The 23,537-nt window shown below is 44.9% G+C and overlaps 1 protein-coding gene across 2 annotated transcripts in view; it reads right to left on the bottom strand.

Annotated features, from left to right (window-relative positions):
- The window catches only part of ZNF410 (zinc finger protein 410), a 37,116-nt gene that overhangs the window by 9,254 nt on the left and 4,325 nt on the right, over window positions 1-23,537 (bottom strand). The window contains exons 2-9 of one of the 2 annotated variants that reach the window (XM_070065262.1): window positions 23,338-23,493; window positions 19,662-19,840; window positions 18,277-18,412; window positions 11,992-12,210; window positions 10,579-10,770; window positions 7,147-7,297; window positions 6,490-6,671; window positions 3,047-3,136 (exon numbers count right to left, since the gene is read on the bottom strand). In XM_070065262.1, coding sequence (XP_069921363.1) covers window positions 3,047-3,136; window positions 6,490-6,671; window positions 7,147-7,297; window positions 10,579-10,770; window positions 11,992-12,210; window positions 18,277-18,412; window positions 19,662-19,694 — 1,003 coding nt within the window. In that variant the 5' untranslated portion in view covers window positions 19,695-19,840; window positions 23,338-23,493. The remainder of the gene's footprint in view (window positions 1-3,046; window positions 3,137-6,489; window positions 6,672-7,146; window positions 7,298-10,578; window positions 10,771-11,991; window positions 12,211-18,276; window positions 18,413-19,661; window positions 19,841-23,337; window positions 23,494-23,537) is intronic. The other variant, XM_002719657.5, reaches the window with a different exon arrangement.

Raw genomic sequence — 23,537 nt, 5'->3', positions numbered from 1 at the left:
ACAGAAGCTCCCTTGAGTAGACATGCTGACTAGCCCTTATCTGAAACTCCTGAGACCAGATGATTCAGAATTTGGAATGTTTGCTTAAGCAGTAATTTATACTTTATCTTCTACTTATAGATTAAAAAGTAATTTTACACAATATTTTAGTGGGCTTGTATTTTGACTATGACCCATCACATGAGGCCATACTGCCATTTGTAGCACCATTTTAGTGCTCCAAAAGTATCTGATTTTGTACATTTCAGATTTTTTAATTCGGGATTCTAAACCTGTAACTTGCTTTGACTTTACATACTAAAAAGAATAACATTAAGCTTACAATCACATTTAATCACAAAAAATCAGGCTGGTGATATAATTATTTAAAGGTTATTAAGATACTTCATTTGACTATATATCCTTAACAGAATATGTTCTAAGGAAAATATAGCTGCAAAGTGTTAAGCTTTGTTCTCTGGACTAATTATTAATAAGAATATTGGTATTACCTTTCTGTAACAATATTAAGTAATTAAGAATCAAGATTTTTTTTTTTTTTTTTTTGGAAAGGCAGTTATAGAAAGGTAGAGAGAGAAGGAGGTATCTTCTATCTTGTGGCTCACTCCTTAAATGGCCACAAGGGCCAAGGCTAGGCCAGGCTGAAGCCAGGAGCCTGGAACTCCATCTGGGTCTCCCCCAGAAGTGGCAGGGTTTCAAGTACTTGGGCCTTCTTCCATAGCTTTCCCAGGCTTGCTGGCAGGGACATGGATCTGGGGCAGAGCAGCAAGGAATCGAAAGGATGCTCACATAGGTTGCCAGCATGGCACACAGCAGCTTAACCCACTGTGCCAAGAACACTAGCCCCAAGAACCAAAATTTTAAGTATAGAGAAAAGATATACAGAAGTGACTGAAAATTATTAAATATTAAAATTTAAGTGGAGGAAACAGGTGTGTGGCACAGCAGTTGTTGCCACTTGGGACATCCACATGCCCCATCAGTGTGGCTTGTTCACCTCCTGGCTACTCTATTTCTGATTCCGTTTCTGATAGTATACATCCTAGAAGATAGCAGCTGATGGTTCAGATACTAGGGTCCCTGCCACAGACATAGCAGATCCAGACTGAATTCAGCCTGGCCCGGTCCTGGCTATTGCAGGCATTTGGGAAGTGAACCAACAGACACAAAATCTGTTCCTCTCTTTGCTTTTCATGTAAATGCAAACAGATTTAAATAGGAAATGTCAGCATAAACAAATTGCTTTCTTCTCAAACACTGTCTTCTCTAGCTTGTCTACTGCAGAGGAGCAGGAAGCAGTGACAACCTAATAGTAATGAGAACACACGGTACCCAGCCCATGGTTCCGACTAAAAGGAACAGGAAGGGGCTGCCATTGTGGCACAGCAGGTTAAGCTATCACCTGATATGCCACCTGAGCACCTGTCCAGGCTGCTCCATTTCAGATCCAGCTCCCTGCAAATGTGCCTGGGGAAACCAGCAGAAGATGGCCCACGTGCTTGGGCCCCTGCCACCCACACTGGAGCCCAGGCTGGAGTTCTAGGATCCTGGTTTAGGCATTGCCAAGCTCCCTGGGCTCTTGTGGCCATCTGGGAAGTGAACTAGCAGATGGAAGATCTCTCTCTAATTCTGCCTTTCAAATTAAAAAATCTTAAAAAAAAAAAAAAAGAAGAGAAAAAGCAAAGAAAAACCACCATTTTACAATTCTTAATGAAATAGCAGATTCAGGGCCGGCGCCATGGCTCACTTGGTTAGTCCTCCGCCTGCAGCGCCACATCCCATATGGGCGCCAGGTTCTGCTATCTACTACACAGCTGTGTACCCACTCACTGCACCTTCCCAATCCTTTTTTTCACTCTAATGGATTCAGTCAATCAACAACTCTGAAAACCCTACCACGAGCCAGGAACTTTCCCATCTCTGAGAAGCTTATGGGCAAGTCTGCAGCCTCTCTCTAGTACTACCATTATCTTTTCCCAACACTTTTCTAACCCCCTCTCATAAATACGTGAGCCAGCTCCACAAAGGAGAAGGCCAGCTTTTCCTCCTTCACTACCATACTTGTTGAATCAATTCTTCGCCGGCTGCCTTCTCTTCTGCATCATTTGATATCAAATTAGTTATGGATCTGTACAGATTCTGCCCCCAAGTCTCTTCCCATACTCCCTCCCAGTACCCTGGAGTAGATTTCTTAACAGATTTCATTCTGTTGTAGTTCAGCAAATGCATCCCTGCCAGATTACTCGGCAGTAAATTGTGTTCTCATCAGGGTGCACCTTCTAGGCCCTTCTTAAACTACCTGTCCAGCACTGTTTTCAATATAGTTTTCATGTCTCACAGGAAAGTCACTCTAACAAGATACAGAATTTCCCCTGGACTATAGCTAACTTCTGTTGGGAGGATGCAATACAGGAAAGGGAGAAGGTTAGACTTTATCTTTTCCTATTGTGCTTACAACATACAGTTGCCATAGAATATTTTCAGATATTTTGCACAGAATGAACAAACTGACAGAATTATAGGGAATTAATTTAAGGCTCCCAAACAGAAAAGGAGTCACTAAGTTTTCCTTCTCTCTCCTCTTCTAGACTTCTGGCAAGGTTTGTGGTTCTATTTGCCAAAGGTATAGTTTCTGCCAAACAGTGAGAAAAGCACGGTCACCAAGGTCTCCTTAGAAGGTAGTAACACCACTCGTTCTGCCACCAGTGGCATCCATCTTTCTAACTTCTTATGACCTGAAACCCTCCCAGAGGAATGAAAATGTCGACTCCTAAAAAGCAGGATCCTTGTCTGATACGACTTATAAAGCACCCAGTACAGAGCCAAACAAATGTGCTGATCTCACAAAAAGGTCTGAATTTTTCTAGTGACTCAGTTGAAAATAATAATCATTTTCCCCACCAATTCTAAGTATCTCTGGACATAATTACTGAGGGCCTTGCTTTCTGATTCTGCTTTATTTACATTCACTCACCATTCACCCACCCTTTTATCCTGTTGTTTCCCTACTTTTCTTGAAATCTACGAATGGCGCAGGTTCTAATACCTGAGTGAACCACCAGGTGTTTTCGGAGGCTAGAATACTCAGCAAAGGATCGGCCACATCCTTGGGCTTCACAAAGGAAAGGCTTCTCTCCTAGAGACAGAAAATGAGACAAAGACTCAGTCGTGGGATGAAGTGACCATCTCCATCTATTATTCTTTCCCATCAGCTGTGTGGTTGCCAGTGACTTACTCACTCTGACTTCTTCAATTCATGCTGTATAATTTCAACCGGGCTACCTACCAAGTACTGCCTCTCAATGATCTCCCTGGTTTGCAGCCCACCCGACAGCCCTGTCTGTTTCCTAAGAACAGCTCTGACGTTCTTCTCCCTCCTGGCTCAGAGGCTGACCCCTCCAGCTGTCCTGCTCTACCTTCTTCAGTGATCTCATTCCTGATGATACCAAGATCAACAGTGTACGCGCTGTCGGGATTTCTACCTTATACCAATTTTCTAAGACTCAATTTCTAGATCCATTTTTAAAGGTTAACTAGCTATTATATACAGCCCCATTTCACAAAACAAGCACACAAAGACAGACGTTTAGTCACAGAATTACATAGAGGTGTTGGTGCTGTGGCACAGAAAGTAAAGCCACCACCTGCACTGCCAGCATCCACATGAGTGCCAGTTGAGTCCCGGCTGCTCCACTTCCGATCCAGGTCTCTGCTATGGCCTGGGAAAGCATTAAAAGCTAACCCAAGTCCTTAGGCCCCTGCACCCATGTGGGAGACCCGGAAGAAGCTAGACCAAGAACCCATCCTTGCAGTAAGTTTTAGGAATGGAATTTGCACTAATTTTAAGATGACAAAGATGAAAAAAAGATGACAAAACTTAAAGGGAATTTCAGGCACAAGACAGTGTGAGCACAGCCTTGAAACAGGGTGCCCAAGGCAGACTGAGAAAATGGCGAGAGCCCAGCATTACAAACAACAGAAGTGCTGGCAGCAGCACTGCTCTAGACTACATTGCTCTTTCTGACTCAGTTTCCTACATCTCCTGTGGTCTGTAAAAAATTTTTTTTAATTTGACAGATAGAATTACACAGTGAGAGAGACAGAGAGAAAGGTCTTCTTTCCGTTGGTTCACCCCCCACAAATGGCCTCTAGGGTTGGAGCTACGCCGATCCAAAGTCGGGAGCCAGGTGCTTCTTCCTGGTCTCCCATGCAGGTGCAGGGCCCAAGCACTTGGGCCATCCTCCACTGCCTTTCCGGGCCACAGCAGAGAGCTGGACTGGAAGAGGAGCAACCGGGACTAGAACCCAGTGCCCATCTGGGATGCCGGCGCCACAGGCAGGGGATTAACCAAGTGGCCACGGTGCCAGCCCTGGTCTGTAAATTTTTTGAAAGCATATGTATATATTCATACCTATCCCAGAATGCTACTAGGCACTCAAAAAGTTGCTGAATGAATGAACAATATATTAATACATATGACAGACTGCCAGAAAGCGAGAAATTTGAGTAATGACAAGGCCAAATGCTTAACAAGATGGACCTGGGGTCAGTGTTGTGGCGTAGCGGGTAATGCCACACTGCCTGAGATATAAGAAAAGAAGTTCTAAAGGAAATGTAATACAGTGGTCAAGAATGGACTTTAGGGGCAGGCATTTGATGAGCAGTTAAGTCACCATGTGGGATGCCCCTCATTTGAGTTCTGGCACTTTGGTTGTCAATGAAATTTCCTGCTTATGCATATCCTGGTAGACTGCAGGTAATGGCTCAAGTACTTGGGTCCTGACACCCAAGACCTGTCTGTCTCTCAAACAAAAATAAACTAATTGAAGTAAAAAACAAAAACAAAAAACATAAAACACACACACTTTTTTAAAAAAAGAACATGAGTATTGGAGTCGGTTAATTCTGAGTTCAAATCCTGACACTATCACTTACCAATATGGAGAATTTATTTAATTTCTCTAAGAATAGGCTTTTTATCTATAAAGTTGAGATGGTACAATCACAAAAGATCATTGTGAGGATTAAATGATACAGAACAAGTTAATTATCCAGCTATGTCTGATGCATAGCAAGCCACTAAAACTGGTAGCTTCAATTACTATCATTATTACTGATAGAGACTTAAGATTAATCTTGACATCTGAAATAAACTAAGTTGTCACCATCTGAAAATAACATTCTTAGAGGTGGGGCTGGCGCTTTGGTGCAGCAGGTTAACATCCTGGCCTGAAGTGCCAGCATCCCATATAGGTGCAGGTTCGAGACCCAGCTGCTCCACTTCCGATCCAGCTCTCTGCTATGGCTTGGGAAAGCAGAAGAAGACGGATCAATTTCTTGGGCCCCTGCACCTATGTGGGAGACCTGGAAGAAGCTCCTGGCTCCTGGCTTCAGATCAGCACAGCTCCGGTGGTTATGGCCACTTGGGGAGTAAACCATTGGATGGAAGACCTCTCTCTTTCTCTGCCTCTCCTCTCTGTATAACTCTGACTTTCAAATATATATATATATATATATATATATAAATAAATAAAAGAAGTGCTTTAGAGTTAGATCAGAATTCAAATTCTAGCTTTGCTATTTCCTACTTACATGATGTTAGGCAAGTTATTTAACTTTATTCTTCTGTTTCTTCATCAACAAGTATAGTATCTAACACATAAAGTTAATCTGAAGATTAATGAAGATAACACTATATGTGGTTGGTAGTACACATTAAAATGCTTCAATGGGGGCCGGTGCTGTGGCGCAACGGGTTAACGCCCTGGCCTGAAGTGCCGGCATCCCGTATGGGCGCTGGTTCTAGTCCCGGCTGCTCCACTTCCCATCCAGCTCTCTGCTATGGCCCGGGAAAGCAACAAAGGATGGCCCAAGTGCTTGAGCCTCTGCACTCATCTAAGAGACCCAGAGGCCGGTGCCACAGCTCACTAGGCTAATCCTCCGCCCGCAGTGTGGGCTCCCCAGGTTCTAGTCCCGGTTGGGGCACTGGATTCTGTCCCGGTTGCTCCTCTTTCAGTCTAGCTCTCTGCTGTGGCCCAGGAAGGCAGTGGAGGACGGCCCAGGTGCTTGGGCCCTGCACCCGCATGGAAGACCAGGACGAAGCACCTGGCTCCTAGCTTCAGATTGGCGCAGCACCGGCCGGCAGCACGCCAACTAGCAGCACGCTGGCTGCAACGCACCATTCGTAGCGGCCACTTGGGGGGATGAACCAACGGAAAAAAAGGAAGACCTTTCTCTCTCTCTCTCACTAACTCTGCCTGTCAAAAAAAAAAAAAAAAAAAAAGAGAGAGAGAGAGAGAGAAACCCAAAAGAAGCTCCTAGCTTTGGCTTGGCACAGCTGTGGCCACTGTAGTCATTTGGTGAGTGAATCAGCAGATGGAAGATTTCTCTCTCTCTCTGTAGCACTACCTTTCAAATATATAAATCTTTAAAAAGAAGAAAGAAAGAAAGCAAACACTGAACCCAAGGGAGTGCTGGGGTTGCACACACCTGTGTGGATGCGCAGGTGGTTCTTCAGGTTACCAGCTGTGGTAAACTGCTTACCACAGCTAGGCTCAGGGCACATAAAGGGCTTCTCCCCATTGTGGGTCCTCATGTGCACCTTCAGCCTCTGCAGCACATAGAAGCTTTTCCCACAACCTTCTGCAGGGCAGATGAAGGAGCGGTCATTTCTGCAAAAATAATCAGATAAGCATCAGTATCTGAAAATACCATTTCCTGGAGAAGACAAGTCAAAGCTCCCTTACTAACTTTCAGGGCAGACAACATATCTCAAATCTGGATAGAAAAGAACAACTTGAAGAGTTTACTAAGACTAGATACCCATTTGCACCCTCCACCCAAATACTAATCTCATAGGTATAGAGTAGGGAACCAGACGTACATATTATATTTTAAGTTCTTAAAAAACTATCTTATAATAAGATTTGAGAACTCTCTAAGACATACAGATGTCAAATGTCTTACTAAGCATTCATCCAGAATGAGGTAAGTGAGACAATGCAAATCTGTTTATTAAAGAACAAGAACTATCTTAAGAAGCTAGCTGTGGTCCCTACTTTCCTTTAATTTATCAGTTTAAGGGACAGACTCCTCTGGAAGCATCAACATGTTCTTAAGCCACACATAAATCTTGGATTTGCTCACCGATGAGTTTTGAGGTGGTACTTGTAGTGAGCTGGCCACACAAACGTCCGATCACAGCCTTCAACTGTACATTTCAGCTTCTTTTCCACTTGAGGAAGGGGCCCGGAATCTTTGGGTTGCCCATCACTAGAACCAAGGTGGACATTTTCTCCTATAAATGAGTCACATATTTACAATCCATGGAAGGACCTTGCTCAGATACTAGGTTCAAACAATAAAGCTGCTATATTTTACTCCTAGTGATCATTAATCAGATACCTAATTTCATCTTGTATCCATTTAACATTAGAAATGAGAGTGTCCTTCACCCCCATTCTACCAACAACTATCATGCTTTGTTTCACAAGACGAGGCCTCTTTGATAAATGTAAGAAACAGCCAAAATAGGGGCTGACACCGTGGCTCACTTGGTTAATCCCCTGCCTGCGGCACCAGCATCCCATATGGGTACCAGGTTCTAGTCCTGGTTGCTCTTCTTCCAGTCCAGCTCTCTGCTATTGCCCAGGAGTGCAGTGGAGTATGGCCCAAGTGCTTGGGCACCTGCACCCACACAGGAGACCAGGAAGAAGCTCCTGGCTCCTGGCTTTAGATCAGTGCAGCGCTGGCCGTAGCAGCCATTTGGGGAGTGAACCAACAGAAGGAAGACCTTTCTCTCTGTCTAACTCTACCAGTCAAATAAAAAAAAAAAAAAAGAAAGAAAGAAAGAAAAGAAAAGAGAAACATCCAAAATAATTTCCTATCAGAAACTGCAGAAAACCGAATTAAACCTATTTCACATCACACAGATTAGTGAGAATAACAAATACCCAGACTGGGGTGCTGAAGAGACAGCTTAAAGTTCCAGGTCATAGAAACCTGTATTTTAAGGAGAAGCAGTCACTCAAGCTTCACGTGGGATTACAGCAGTTTCTTTCACAGATGGCCATTCTTAGACTTCCATCTTTGAAGTTAATTTTGGCTGCTTTCTATCACGCTGGAGAATATAAGAACCCCTTCCAATTTCCTATATTATACCCTTCTTTAGTTATAAAATATTTAAGAATGCAAAAACCAAAATGATTTATTTCTTCTTTTTAAAGACATTTATTTGAAAGGCTGAGTTATAGAGAAAAGGGAGACGGGAGGAGAGGGGGTGCAGGGATCGGGGGAGAGATAGATAAAGGGAGACACAGAGATCTTCCATCCTGTTTCACTCCTGAAATGGCTGCAACGTCCAGGGCTGAGCCAGGCTGAAGCCAGGAGCCAGGAGCTCCATTAGGTCTCACATGTGGGAGCAAGGGCGTAAGTACTTGGACCATCCTCCACTGCTTTCCCAGGTGCATTAGCAGGAAGCTGGATCAGAAGTAGAGCTTCAATCCAGGCCCATGGGATGCTGGTGCTACAGGCAGTGGCTTTACTATACCACAGCTCTGTCCCATAGACTATTTTTTTTTTTAAAGATTTATTTATTTATTTGAAAGGCAGAGTTACATAGAGAGAGGAGAAGCAGAGAGAGAGAGAGGTCTTCCATCCACTGGTTCACTCCCCAGATGGCTGCAACGGCCGGAGCTGTGCCGATCCAAAGCCAGGAGCTTCTTCTGGGTCTCCCACGTGGGTGCAGGGGCCCAAGGAATTGATCCATCTTCTAGTGCTTTCCCAGGCCACAGCAGAGAGCTGCATTGGAAGTGGAGCAGCTGGGACTAGAACCGGCACCCAAATGGGATGTTGGCACTGCAGGTGACAGCTTTACCCGCTGTGCCACAGCACCAGCCCCGCCCCCCCCGCCCCAACTATTTATTAGGGAATGCATTTCGGAGCAACACCGTAGAAGAAAGGAGAACACAGCAAAATGAGGTACAGGAAGAAGTTAAACTTTGTAAGGAGCCAACTCCACAGGGAGTTAGAACCAAACTGGCCAGGCAGAGTTGTCCTGTGTGAGACCTGAAGTTTCCTTGTTTTGTTAAAGACACTGTAGACGACCTACTTCCTAACTAGGCACACTTCTCTCTCCTATCCCCTGTTGGCATGGCCGATCTCTGCAGGGCTTTTTTTTTTTTTTTTTTTTTTTTAAAAAAAAAAAGATCGATGCATTTAGAAAGCAGAGTTCCAGAGAGGCAGAGTTAGAGAGAGATCTTATACCCATCGGTTCACTCCCCAAATGGGTGCAACGGCCGGAGATAGACCGATCTGAAGCCAGGAGCTAGATGATTCTTCTGGGTCTCCCACACAGGTACAGGGCCCAAGGACCTGGGCCATCTTTTACTGCTTTTCCAGGCCATAGCAGAAAATTGGATCAGAAGTAGAGCAGCCAGGTCTCAAACTGGCACCCATATGGAATATTGGCACTGCAGGCTGCAGCTTCACCATGGCACTGGCCCCTGCAAGGGCTTTGATAATGTAAGCTCTTTACTGCACTGTCATTAAATAAAAGCCATTCATCACGTCCTCTACTTCTGCAAGTACAATCTAGTTTTACTCTCCTGCTTTTTGCTTATAATACCAACTAATGAAATCTAGAATACTAGTTTAATTGATTTGCACATAAATCTGGTATGGCCAAGTTATTCTATAGAAAATTTAAAAATCTACTACACTGTAATATAGTAAATTAAGCCTCCACCAGTGGCACCAGCATCCCATATGTGGACTGGTTCATGCCCCAACTGCTCCTTTTCCAATCCAGCTCTCTCCTACTTGCCTGGGAATGCAGTGGAGGATGGCTCAAGTGCTTGGGCCCCTGCACCTGCATGGGAGATCCAGAAGCTCCTGGCACCTGGCTTCCAACTGGCCCAGCTCCAACCACTGTGGCCATTTGGGGAGTGAACCAGTGGATGGAAGACCTCTCTCTTGGTCTCTCCCTGTCTGTAACTCTGCCTTTCAAATAAATAAATCAATCTTAAAAAAAAAAAAAGGGCAGAAGAAGAAGAAAAGAAAACTTAGCAGGCAGGCATTTGGTGGTTCTGCAGTTAAGTCACCATTTGGGACACATGCATCCTACTTCAGAGTGCCTGATTTGCATCCTGACTTCTCCCTTCGGATCCAGTTTCCTACTAATGCACACCCTGGGAGGAAGCAGATTATGACAAGTCCTTGGGTCCCTGCCACCTATGTGGGAGAACTGGGACTGAGTTCCAGGCTCCTACCTTTGGCACAGCCCCACTGTGGCTGTCACAGGCATTTGGGGAGTGAATCAGAAAATAGATCTCTCCTCTCTTTGCTTTTCAAATAAAATGAAAGTAAATAAATCACTTATCGGCCTTTTGGCTAAGATCTAGTGTAGTAAAATGAAAGTAAATAAATAAATAAGAAAACTTAAAACATGCTACACAGTTCTGGCCTTTTGTTCTCACCATTAGAATAACAGATTATACAGAACTCAAAATACAGTTGCTACATTACCAAAATCTCTTTGCACAGAATACTGGAAAAAAGAAAATGCCACAGGGTTCTTACCATTGCTGCTGGATTTCGCGTTCTTTGCAAGTTGTGCACGAGTGGCAGCAATCAAACTGTCATGGGCCAACTCCTGAACCCGCAGGAACCAGGGGATGCTACTGTCCGTGCTCTCACTGGAGAGAAAATCATTCCCTGAATCCTCTGCTTCATCCTGTACAAACACTAAGTGCTCGGCAGATGAGCCCAGACCTGGGAGAAACAAGATATATGAAAGCCAGTAAGCAATCCTTTTACGTGCCCCCGCTCAGAAACTTTCCATGTCCTAAATCAGCTGCTGCAGATCTTCACCTCTCACCTCAAGCTCCTGTTCTCACGGATGATCAGGCTATCACCTTTCTACCCTCAGCCTGCAGGCCTGCTGTCGTCCAGCCGCCTCTAGTTTCGCAGGCGAAGCTGTCCTCCTGGAAAAGAGGCTAACCCTCAATTCCAGTACCACGATTCCGTTCTCCAGTTATCCCCTTCTGCATCCTTTGGTGATCTTTCTCCTATCTAGAACCCATTTCAATTGGCCAGCTTTTCCTTACAGTCTTTAAATGTATTCTAGCTCATTTATTTTTAAAAATAGAAAATTCTAATTTCTCTAGCTATTACCCTTCTTACTTATCCCTTCAAAATCAAGTTTCTCAAACAAGTGTACCATTAAACTTATGTATCCATTTTCTCACTTTCCATCCTTTCCCCAACTCTTTAACCCTGGCCTCTACCCGTACCACCTCCAAAACAACTGGTCTTGCTAGGGTTATGAGACACACTCTGCCTCACTAGCCCACACGGCAGTGTTTGGCGGGATTTAGTGTCTTTCCTTCACTAAACATTCCTCCCTTGACCTCCTACCCACCATTCTCTCCCGGTTATCTTCAACTCCTTCTAGCTGCCCCTTCCCCTTCTGCTGTCCCCTTAAATGCTGTGTTTCAGGATCCCAGACTTGACTTTTCTGTTTACATTTCAGATTTCTCTTGAATCAAAGGATCTACACTCAATGTTTCACATTCCATGAATGCTAACAAGCACCAAAACTACTTATTTCAGAACACACCTCTGGAGGACTCTGGACTCCTGTTTCTAACTCTCCGAAGGAGCACTCCTCCTGAGCGTTCCTCTGAAATCACAGCCACAGGCACAAAGAGGAACTAGCCATCCTCCTCCGAGGCCTACTCCTCTGCATACTGCCTGGGTAAACGGCACCACTCCATTTCCCTAAGAAATGTCTCAGTCATCCTAGAGTCCTCCGTCTCCCTCCACATATTTGGTTGGTCACCAGATCACAGTAATTCTCCAAAGATAATAAACGTTGCTTCCATCTGATTGAGTTAAACGGGCCCCAGCCTGTTCTATTCATAAACATGAACAGAGTTCAGAAAAGGATAAAGAATACCTGTTTTTGTTTAAAAAAAAAAAAAAGAAGAATACCTGTTCTTGTTAGGTTAAGGAGAATAAAAGAAGTGCTGTCACTTGGCTGTAGATCTTGCAACAAGCTAGGAGACTCTGCAGTGGTCAAAAACTCCGGGGACTTCTGTACTGCCTGAGCCCTCGTTTCTTCTCCGTCTGGGCCCACATTCACCTGAAGGCTTCTTAGTACAGCAGAGGAAGGGACCTCTTTGGAAGAGCTGGTGTGATTTGGAGTATCATCTAAGAAAGGAAAACATCACAGCTTCCTGCAGTATGTATCTTCAAGAGCTCACCATTCTGATACACAGAACCTACCCCGCCACAGCATCCTTTCATACAGAACATCTGTATAGGAGCAGACAGCATTCTCATTTTACAAGTACAAAACTGCCTCAGAGAGGCCAGCACTGTGGTGCAGCAGGTTGAGCCTCCAGCATCCCATGTGGGCACTGGCATCCTGTGGGCACCAGTTTGAGTCCCAGCTGCTCCACTTCTGACCCAACTCCTTGCTAGTGCACCTGGGAAAGCAGCACAGGATGGCCCAAGTGCTTGGGCCCCTGAACCCACATTGGAGACCCAGAGGAAGCCCCAGGCTCCTGGCTTCAGCCTAGCCCAGCCCCAGCTGTTCTGGCCATTTGGGGAATGAACCAGCAGGTGGAAGATCTCTCCTTTCTCTTTGTGTCTTCTCCTCTCTAACTCTTGCCTTCCAAAATAAATAAATAAAATTAAAAAACAAAAAACAAAACAAAAAAAAAAACCACAACTGACTCAAAGAAGAACTGAGGTGGCCTAAGGCTCCAAAAGCAGTCAGTCAAAATGTAAGGAACAGATCCCTCTGACCATAATGAGTAACCACCCATCCACATTTGCATATTACAGAACATAGTCCTTGAAGCAGAAACCAGTACAGTGATATAAAGAAAACTAACCCAAAGGCCAGCGCCGCGGCTCAATAGGCTAATCCTCCACCTGCGGCACAGGCACACCAGGTTCTAGTCCTGGTCAGGGCACTGGATTCTGTCCCAGTTGATCCTCTTCCAGGCCAGCTCTCTGCTGTGGCCCAGGAGTGCAGTGGAGGATGGCCCAAGTGCTTGGGCCCTGCACCTGCATGGGAGACCAGGAGAAGCACCTGGCTCCTGGTTTCGGATCAGCGTGGTGCGCTGGCCGCAGCATGCCAGCCGCAGCAGCCATTGGAGGGTGAACCAACGGCAAAGGAAGACCTTTCTCTCTCTCTCTCTCTCTCTCTCACTATCCACTCTGCCTATCAAAACAAAAACAAAAACAAAAACAAAAACAAAAAAGGAAACTAACCCAAAAACAGGATCTAAATTTTCAGTTATTTTTCATGTAGACAGAACTCTCCTTAATTTTCATAATATGTAAAAAATAGGTAAGTAACTAGGGGAAAAAAAAACACACAGCCTGAAGAAACAATTAAAAATATTTAGAATAATCAATGTTTCCTTATAGTTCTGGGTTTATACTGAGATAAACAAATAAATCAAGAGGCTGGTGTTGTGGTACAGCAGTTTAAGCTACTGCCTATGACACCAGCGAGAGCTGGTTGGAGCCTCGCCTGCTCCAATTCCAATCCAGTTCCTTGTTAATGTGCCTGGGAAAGCAGCAGAGGATGGCAGAAGTTCTTGGGCCCCTGCCACCCACATGGGAGACCCAGATGGAGTTCCTGGCTCCTGGCTTCAGCCCGGCTCAGGACTGACCATCACAGCCATTGGGAAGTGATCCAGAAGATGGAAGATCTCTTTTACTCTGTCTCACTCCCTCTCTCTGCTTTTCAAATAAATAAATCTTAAAAAAAAAAAAAAAAAAAAAAAAGGAAGAAAGAGAAGAAATCCAAATACTTGCTCTTTAGAACTTTCTTCTAAGGGAAAGGAAGAATTTCCAAAGGTTTTCATTGCAATAACATGGAATTGTACCACAATGCTAATTAAGCATCTGACGTTTCCAATCATCTTTTATTATAAAAGGCAGATCATATTTTTTCCTCATTAAAGCAAGTAAGAGATTACAGAAATAAAAGTAGATAGTACTGGCATATTAGGCTTTGGACTAATAAGTGTATTTAAGGCCACAGAACTGAACATTTAAATGATTAAAATGGTAATTTAATGTATATTTTATCATAAAAAATTTTTTAAAAAGAAAGTTTCTAGTAGTACTGTCATAGTACAATACTAGAAAATATTCATCAGCAGTTGCATGGATAAAGAGATGTACCACACTCATACGAGTTAGAATACTATACATTGATGAAACCAAACCGGATACAGTTATATGAATCTCACAGAGAGTAAAAGTACATATAACAACCTATGTTATCATAATGATTCCATTCATCTGAAGCCCAAAAACAGATGAAATTAAACTGCACTGCTTAGAGATGTACATGTGTGGTTGAATTTGGAAAACAAAGAAATTATCTTGACAAAGAACAGTGCTAATCTATGGAATGAATGGAGGCTGTCTTTCCAGGGAGGACTTAGAGCTGGTAATGTTCTACCTCGGAATTAGGAGGTAATTATATCTCTTTTGGGGCCGGCATCGTGGCTCACTTGGTTAATCCTCCGCCTGCGGCGCCGGCATCCCATAAAAGGAAAGGGAACAGGGGTTGGCACTGTGGCTTAGTAGGTTAAAGCCCCGGCCTGCAGCAGGGCATCCCGTAAGTCCAAGCTGCTCCACTTCTTTTTTTTTTTTTTTTGACAGACAGAGTGGATAGTGAGAGAGAGAGAGATAGAGAGAAAGGTCTTCCTTTTGCTGTTGGTTCACCCTCCAATGGCTGACGCGGCCCGCGTGCTGCAGCCAGCGCACCACGCTGATCCAAAGCCAGGAGCCAGGTGCTTCTCCTGGTCTCCCCTGGGGTGCAGGGCCCAAGCACTTGGGCCATCCTCCACTGCACTCCCTGGCCACAGCAGAGAGCTGGCCTGGAAGAGGGGCAACCGGGACAGAATCCGGCGCCCCAACCGGGACTAGAACCCGGTGTGCCGGCGCCGCAAGGTGGAGGATTAGCCTAGTGAGCCGCGGCGCCGGCTGCTCCACTTCTTATCCAGCTCCCCAATAATGTGCCTGAGAAAGCAACGGAGGATGGCCAAAGTCCCTGGGCCCCTGCACCCATGTGGGAGACCACGAAGAAGCTCCTGGATCCTGGCTTGAGACTGGCTCAGCTCCAGCTGTTATGGTCATTTGGGGTAGCAAACCAGCAGATGGAAGACCTCTGTCTACCTCTGTCTGTTAACTCTGTCTTTTAAATACTCTTGTCTTGGGGCCGGCGCTGTGGCGAAGTGGGTTAACATCCTGGCCTGAAGCGCCGGCATCCGATATGGGCATTGGTTTGAGGAAGCTCCCAATTCCTGGCTTCAGATTGGCCCAGCTCCTGCTGTTGCAGTCATTTGGGGAGAAAACCAGCGGATGACGATCTCTCTCTGTCTCTCTGTAACTCTCCCTTTCAAATAAATAAATCAATCTAGGACCTAGGAATGCAGTATTCTCTTCAACATACTGATTTCAATTCCTTTTTATATATATGTACAAGTGGGATTATTGGATCATATGCCATTTCTATCTTTTATTTTTTAAGGAACTGCCATTCCATTTTCCATAATGGCTGTACAATTTATATTCCCAACAACAAAGTTTCCCTTTTCTCCATATCCTTGCCAACATTTGTTATCTTCATTGTTTTGATAACAGCCATTCTAACAGATAGATGCTTTTGTTTCTGTTTTCATTTCCTTTATTATTATTTTGACAGAGTTACAAAGTGAGAGAGAGAGAGACAGAGAGAAAGGTCTTCCTTCTGTTGGTTCACCTCCCAAATGGCCGCTATGCCGCAGCTATGCCGATCCAAAGCCAGGAGCCAGGTGCCTCCTCCTGGTCTCCCAAGCACCGGGGCCATCTTCCACTGCCCTCCCGGGCCACAGCAGAGAGCTGGACTGGAAGAGGAGCAACCGGGACTAGAACCCAGTGCCCATCTGGGATACCAGCGCTGCAGGCGGAGGATTAACCAAGTGAGCCCTGGCGCCGGCCCCTTCCTTTATTATTATTATAATATTCAATAATTAGGGGCTGGCGCTGTAGCGCAGTGAGTTAACGCCCTTGCCTGAAGCACCAGCATCCCATATGGGCGCCAGTTTGAGACCTGGCTGCTCTACTTCTGATCCAGCTCTCTGCTATGGCCTGGGAAAGCAGTAGAAGATGGTCCAAGTTGTTGGGCCCCTGCACCCATGTGGAAGACTGGGAGGAAGCTCCTGGCTTCGGATCAGCCCAGTTCCAGCTGTTGCGTCCATCTGGGGAGTGAAACAGCAGATGGAAGCCCCCTCCCCCACCCCCCGCCACTCTCTGGGCAACTTTTTCAAATAAACAAATAAATCTTAAAACACACACACACACACACACACACACACACATAAAACAGGGTCAGCACTGTGACACAGTGGGTTAAAGCCCTGGCCTGAGGTGTCGGCATCCCATACGGGTGCTGGTTCTAGTCCTGGCTGCTCTACTTCCAATCCAGCTCTCTGCCATGGCCTGGGAGGGCAGCAGAGGATGGCCCAAGCTTGGGCCCCTGCACCCACGTGGGAGACCCGGGGGAGGCTCCTGGCTCCTGCCTTCAAATTGGCGCAGCTCTGGCCGTTGTGGCCATCTGGGAGTGAACCAGCAGATGGAAGACCTTTGTCTTCTCTGTTTCTACTTCTCTCTGTAACTCTTTCAAATAAATAAATAAAAATAAATCTTAATAAAAGAAATGAATAATTATAAAAATAAAACAATATTCAATAATTAAAATTGAGAGAAGAGTTGGGAGGAACCCAACAAAGATCAAAATTTGTCACCTGGAAATTTTCACATGCTGAAAATCCACAAGGGATTTGGAAAAATATGACTCCCAACTTATCAGAAAACAGGAGTTGAGAAATGGAAGTTGTGGAAGAATCAGGATCTAGACTGGGAAACCTTAAATTAACACCAACTGATTAAATTAAATGTGCTTCTTGGATTTTTGAAAATTAAGTCTTAAGGTCATTTTAAAAAACACAGACTATGGGCCAGCGCTGTGGTGCAGTGGGTTAACGCCCTGGCCTGAAGCGCCGGTATCCCATATGGGTGCCGGTTCGAGACCCAGCTGCTCCACTTCGATCCAGCTCTCTGCTATGGCCTGGAAAAGCAGTAGAAGACAGCCCAAGTTGTTGGGCCCCTGCACCCGTGTGGGGGACTGGAAGAAGCTTCTGGCTCCCGGTGTTAGATGGGCACAGTTCCGGCCGTTGTGGCCAAATTGGGAGTGAACCAGCAGATGGACGACCACCCCCCTCTGCCTCTCCTCTCTCTGTGTAACTCTTTCAAATAAATAAATAAATCTTTAAAAAACAAACAAACAAACAAACAAAAAAAAACCACAGACCACAGAAGAGGATAGTAACCAGAGATTTTATAATAAACAAATGAAGTTGTCACCAATAGGCTAATAATGACCCTCCCCAGCTTAACACTGATATTCCAAACTTTAAAACAAAGGTCAGAATATGAAGAGCTAATTTCACATAAAGATAATGTTTCCCAAGCTAATAGTCAAATCAGAGTCCCTCTTCTCATCCAAAGCTAATCCCACAAAATTCTACTTCCTCTTATTTCTCCTGGAGCCTCCTTACCAATTATCCACTACCTTTTTCTATTGTTTCTTTAATTAGTTCGGTTTCCTATTAGCGTATAACTACCCTCAAATAACTCAGATCTTGAAGACACAGAAACTTCCTTCTATCTTACTTCTTCCCCTTCTCAGGGCAGAAGAAACCTTATAAAGTATATACTTACTTAGTCTGCATTGATACCTCAGCTCATGGCAGCCTGGCTTTCCACCTGCTTCACCTTGGAACAGGTCCTGCCAAGGTCAACTATGGCCTCTTTTTACTCTCTATTTTACTGAGGCCTCTCAGGAGCATTCGACACATCGACTTCTTTTGGGTTCCAAGCCTCTACTCTATGAGGATATTCATTCTACTGGCCTAGTCTTGTCTTTTCCCATTCTTTCCATGGTCTCCTGGCTTTATCCTGTATGTTAAATAAGGAGTTCCACAGAGTCCCGCCTTGGCCCTTTTTTCTCACTCTCTATGGGTCATCATATACATTCCCATGGCTTAAACTGCTGATGTTCTTACAACTCCCATGACTGATTTTCTCCATGATTCCTATTTTTACAGTTTCCACCAGTCAGTTATCCATTCCACCAGACCATGGGGTAGGCTAAGCTCTTGGGACTTCTTTATCCTATCTCTAGCGAGTAAGGATAATTTTTACCTGGTAACATTAGTCGGCCGCATTCTGAGGCCTCAGTCACCGGAAGGAGGGACAAGCAAGTTATGTCTTTAGCTTCTGATTCTACTAGCCCCTGTCCCAACGGGATGGACGTATTCTGAACAAACTGTACCAGGAGCTGGGTGAGAAGAGCAAAAGACAACATTAAAAAATAAAGACCATTAGGAATGCATATAAATCCCTGGATGTAACAAAAGGTGAAGATGTAATTAAATCCCAATGGTTCACTAGTTGTAGCCATGTTCAAAGAAAATCTAGATTAATCACAATATAGTATTTAAAGATATCTTTCGAAGTTTTCCATTTGAGAAAGACTGATTTATACAATTAACTGTTGCTTTCCATCACATAAAAATGACAAAAAATATTTTTAATGATGGCTATTAAAAAAGTCAACTACAATGTACTGAATTACATTTTACAAAGCACATTTTTGTGTATTGGCTCATTTATTTCTCACATTAAACCATGGTATTTTATAGATGAATAATCAAGTTGAAGACATTAAGTAACACTAGTTTAAGTTCCCAAGACTAGGTAGGAGCAGCACCAATCTTCAAACATAAGCAATCTAATTCCAAACTCTGGGACCTTCCCATTATGCAACATAGATGCACTAAAATTGAGAAAAATTAATGAAAATAAAAAATGCTTAAATTTCCCAATCACATTCAGAAAGAAAGTATTTTCAAATATATGCAAAATTAATAAAAGAATGGTTTGTGGTAGTATCTATATATGCATATACATTTATACACACTACATGATGCATGTATATGTTTTTATATAAAATAAAATCTTGTTATATAGCTAAATGCATAACTTTATACTTAAATAATCTATATAAAAATCATAAAACAATCGCATTTTTAAGTCTTTGAGAAAATACTTATAATAAAAACATAGGGGCTGGAACTGTGGTATAGCAGATAAAGCTGCGCCTATGATGCTGGCATATCATATGGGCTATGGTTCATGTCCCAGCTGCTCTACTTCTGATCCAGCTCCCTGCTAATGGTCTCCATGTGGGAGACCTGGATAAAGCTCCCAGCTTCAGCCTGGCCCATCGCTAGCCACTGCAGCTATCTGAGGATTGAACCAGCAGACAGAAGATCTCTCTCTGTTATCTCTTTCAAATAGATAAATAAATATATAGTAAACATCCTAATACACATACATACACACACACACACACACACACATAAAATAAACTAGAAGTTACAAATAAAACTTCGGGCTAACAAAGCCTAAAATTCTTACTATCTGACCCATTACAGAAAAAGTGTGCTGACCCTAAACTAATGATAAGCTCTGAAATACAGTTCACCAAACATAACAAAACCAAGAATCAAACTGACTAGACTCACCTCTGGTTTGGATTCTAACTCATCTGATAACATTGATTCAGCTTCCAAATCTTGTAGCCGTTCAGGGGACAAGTACAAATTTATTCAGTCAATGATACTGTCTGGTTTTGCTCATATTCCTTCAGGAAACACTATGCTGTTCTTGTAAGATCCTGCACTGGGTAGATAATCAATTTAACCTAAAATAGGGGTGAAAAAGAGAGATAAAGAATGTTAAAAGCAGTGGGAAAATGTGGCAAACAAAGGCACTTCTTTATATAACAAAAAATCACAAGCAAGAAAATAAGGAATGTAGGCCAAAACATTTATTTTAAAATACAACAAGTCCGGGGCCAGTGTTGTGGTGTAACGGGTAAAGCTGCTGCCTGCAATATCAGCACCCCATAAGGGCACCGGTCAAGTCCTGGCTGCTCCATTTCTAATCCAGCTCCCTGCTAATGGCCTGGAAAAAGCAGCAGAGGTTGGCCCAAGTGCTTGGGCCCCTGGACTCATCAGGGAGACCCTGATGAAGCTTCTAGCTTCTGGCTTCAGCCCAGCTCAGCACTGGCTGTTGAGCCATCTAAGGAAGTGAATTAGCAGATGGAAGATCTCTCTTTCAAATAAATTTAAAAATAATAATTAGGTTTTTCTAAAAAACAAGCCCAGTGGGGTAGTCAAACCCACAAAAACATTCTGCTCAGATGCAGAATTTCTAAGTCCAATAATCTGCTCTAAGAAAGTCTTAAATATGGAAAAGCTGTATGTCCAAAGATGTTCATCTTACTATATGTGACGAAAAAGAACCGTGGTTAAGAGAGTGCTTGGGACGCCCACATCCCACATCAGATTATAAGAGTTGAAGTTCCAGGCCAGCGCCGCGGCTCACTTGGCTAATCCTCTGCTTGCGGCGCCGACACCCCGGGTTCTGTCCCGGTTGCTCCTCTTCCAGGCCAGCTCTCTGCTGTGGCCCGGGAAGGCAGTGGAGGATGGCCCAGGTGCTTGGGCCCTGCACCCACATGGGAGACCAGGAGGAAGCACCTGGCTCCTGGCTTCCGATCGGCACAGCGTGCAGGCCGTAGCGCCATTTGGGGAGTGAACCAACGGAAAAGGAAGACCTTTCTCTCTCTCTCACTGTCTAACTCTGCCTGTCAAAAAAAAAAAAAAAAAAAAAAAAAAAAAGAGTTGAAGTTCCAGCTCAGCTCCCATTCCAGCTTCCTGGCAGGTGGCAAGCAGGCGACGATTCGAGTACTTGGGTCCCTACTACCCACGTGTGAGATAGGAATTGAGTTCCCAGCTCCTGAAAATCTTTTTAAAAAACTGAACTCTCAGGCCCCTGATGATGACCCTAAACTTTTAAAAAAGATTTTATCTATCTCTCTAAAAGGCAGAGTGACAGAGAGATCTTCCACCCTGTGGCTCACTTCCCAAATAGCCACAACACTCAGGGCTGGGCCAGGTTGAAGCCAGGAGCCATAAATTCCATCTGGTCTTCCATGTGGGTGAAAGAAGACGCTCAAGTGCCTGAGCCATCATCCACCACTTCATGGCTGCATTAGCAGGGAGCTGGATTGGAACTAGAGTATTTGGGACTTGAACCAGTATTCTGATATGGGTTGCAGGCATCTCCCAGCAACAGCTTAACCCACTGCACACACAAAGGGCACCCTCTATAATAAAACCCTTTCTGTCTTACAGCTTAATTTTTTTTCTAGATTTTCACATGCAAGTCCACTTAATGTAGCACAATTAATGCTAAAATTGGGAGCACTTGGCCGGCGTTGCGGCTCAACAGGCTAATCCTCCACCTGTGGCGCCGGCACACCGGGTTCTAGTCCCAATCAGGGCACCAGATTCTGTCCCGGTTGCCCCTCTTCCAGGCCAGCTCTCTGCTGTGGCCCAGGAGTGCAGTGGAGGATGGCCCAAGTCTTTGGGCCCTGCACCTGCATGGGAGACCAGGAGAGGCACCTGGCTCCTGGCTTCGGATCAGCGTGGTGCGCCGGCCGCAGCACGCTGGCCGCAGCGGCCATTGGAGGGTGAACCAACGGCAAAAAGAAGACCTTTCTCTCTGTCTCTCTCACTGTCCACTCTGCCTGTCAAAAAAAAAAAAAAAAAAAATGGGAGCACTGTTGTCTATAATCATTGAAGGACAGTATAAAATGTACTCAGAGTAAAGTTAAAATAACAGACGTTATCAAAAAAAAAGGGCATCTAGGGGACCAGCACTGTGGTGTAGCAGGTAAAGCCACCACCTGCAGTGCTGGCATCTTGTAAGGGTGCTGGTTCGAGACCCGGCTGCTCCATTTCCAATCCAGCTCTTTGCTTATACAGCCTGGGAAAGCCGTAGAAGATGGCCTGAGTCCTTGGGCCCCTTACCCACGTGGGAAACCCAAAAGAAACTCCAGGCTCCTGGCTTCCACTCCAGCCATTTGGGGTGTAAACCAGTGGATTGAAGACCTCTCTCTCTCTCTGCCTCTACTTTTCTGCAACTCTGCTTTCCAAATAAATCTTTAAAGGGGGGGGGGGCATTTGGAAATACCTACATAAAAGTTTATTGTCCGTTGGTTCCTACCTCTCTTTTTTCTCTTTTAAAGATTTTCTTTATTTATTTGAAAGGTAGAGTTACAGACAGTGAGAGGGAGAAACAGAGAAAGGTCTTCCTTCCATTGGTTTACTCCCCAAATGGCCACAAAGGCCAGAGCTGTACTGATCCGAAGCCAGGAGCCAGGTGCTTCTTCCGGGTCTTTCATGCAGGTGCAGGGGCCCAAGCACTTGGGCCATCTGCTGCTGCTTTCCCAGGCCACAGCAGAGAGCTGGATTGGAAGAGAAACAGCTGGGACTAGAACTGGAACTCATATGGGATGCCGGCGCCGCAGGTGGAGGAATAACCTACTGCGCCACGGCGCCGGCCCCCCTACTCTCTTTCTACTGACTAAAATCTTCATTTTTAATTTTTTTTTTTTTTTTTTTTTTTTTTGGACAGGCAGAGTGGACAGTGAGAGAGAGAGAGAGAGAAAGGTCTTCCTTTGCCGTTGGTTCACCCTCCAATGGCCGACGCGGCTGGCGCATCACGCTGATGCAAAGCCAGGAGCCAGGTGCTTCTCCTGGTCTCCCATGCGGGTACAGGGCCCAAGGACTTGGGCCATCCTCCACTGCACTCCAGGGCCATAGCAGAGAGTTGGTTGGCCTGGAAGAGGGGCAACCAGGACAGAATCCGGCACCCCGACCGGGACTAGAACCCGGTGTGCCGGCGCCACAAGGTGGAGGATTAGCCTAGTGAGCCACGGCGCAGGCCATTTTTCACTGTTAAGACATAACAATTTACAATATAAATGACAGTGCTTTTTTTTTTTTACAGTGCCTTCTTGAAATTTTTTAAGGGTTTTTTTTTTTTTTTTTTTTTTGAAAGGCAGAGTTAGAGAATCTTCCATCAGTTGGTTTATTCCCAAAATGGTCGCAATGGCCAGGGCCAAAGCTAGTAGCCAGGAGCTTCCTCCAGATCTCCCACGTAGGTGGCAGGGGCCAAAACACTTGGGCCATCTCCTGCTGCTTTCCCAGGCCATTAGCAGGGAGCTGGATCAGAAGCGGATCAGCCCATAAGGCATGCCAAAGATGCAGGAGGAGGTTTAACCTGCTACGCCACAACACCAGCCCCAAAGTTTTATTTATTTGAAAGTAACAAAGCAAGATTGACAGATACCTTCCATTTGCTGGTTCACTTCCCAAATGCCCACAACACCTGGGACTGTGCCAGCATAAAGCCAGGAGCCAGGAACACCAGCTGGGTCATCCACATGGGTGGCAGAAACCCAAATACCTGGGCCATCTGTTGCCTCCCATGTGCGCTGGCAGAAAGCTAGATCAGAAGCAGAGGCAGATCAATCCCAGGCACTCTGACAT

The sequence above is a fragment of the Oryctolagus cuniculus genome, chromosome 20 (assembly GCF_964237555.1).
Source record: "Oryctolagus cuniculus chromosome 20, mOryCun1.1, whole genome shotgun sequence".
NCBI lineage: Eukaryota > Metazoa > Chordata > Mammalia > Lagomorpha > Leporidae > Oryctolagus > Oryctolagus cuniculus.
The sequence above is the reverse complement of the archived record's forward strand: the minus strand, read 5'-3'. Positions and strand labels throughout refer to the sequence as shown.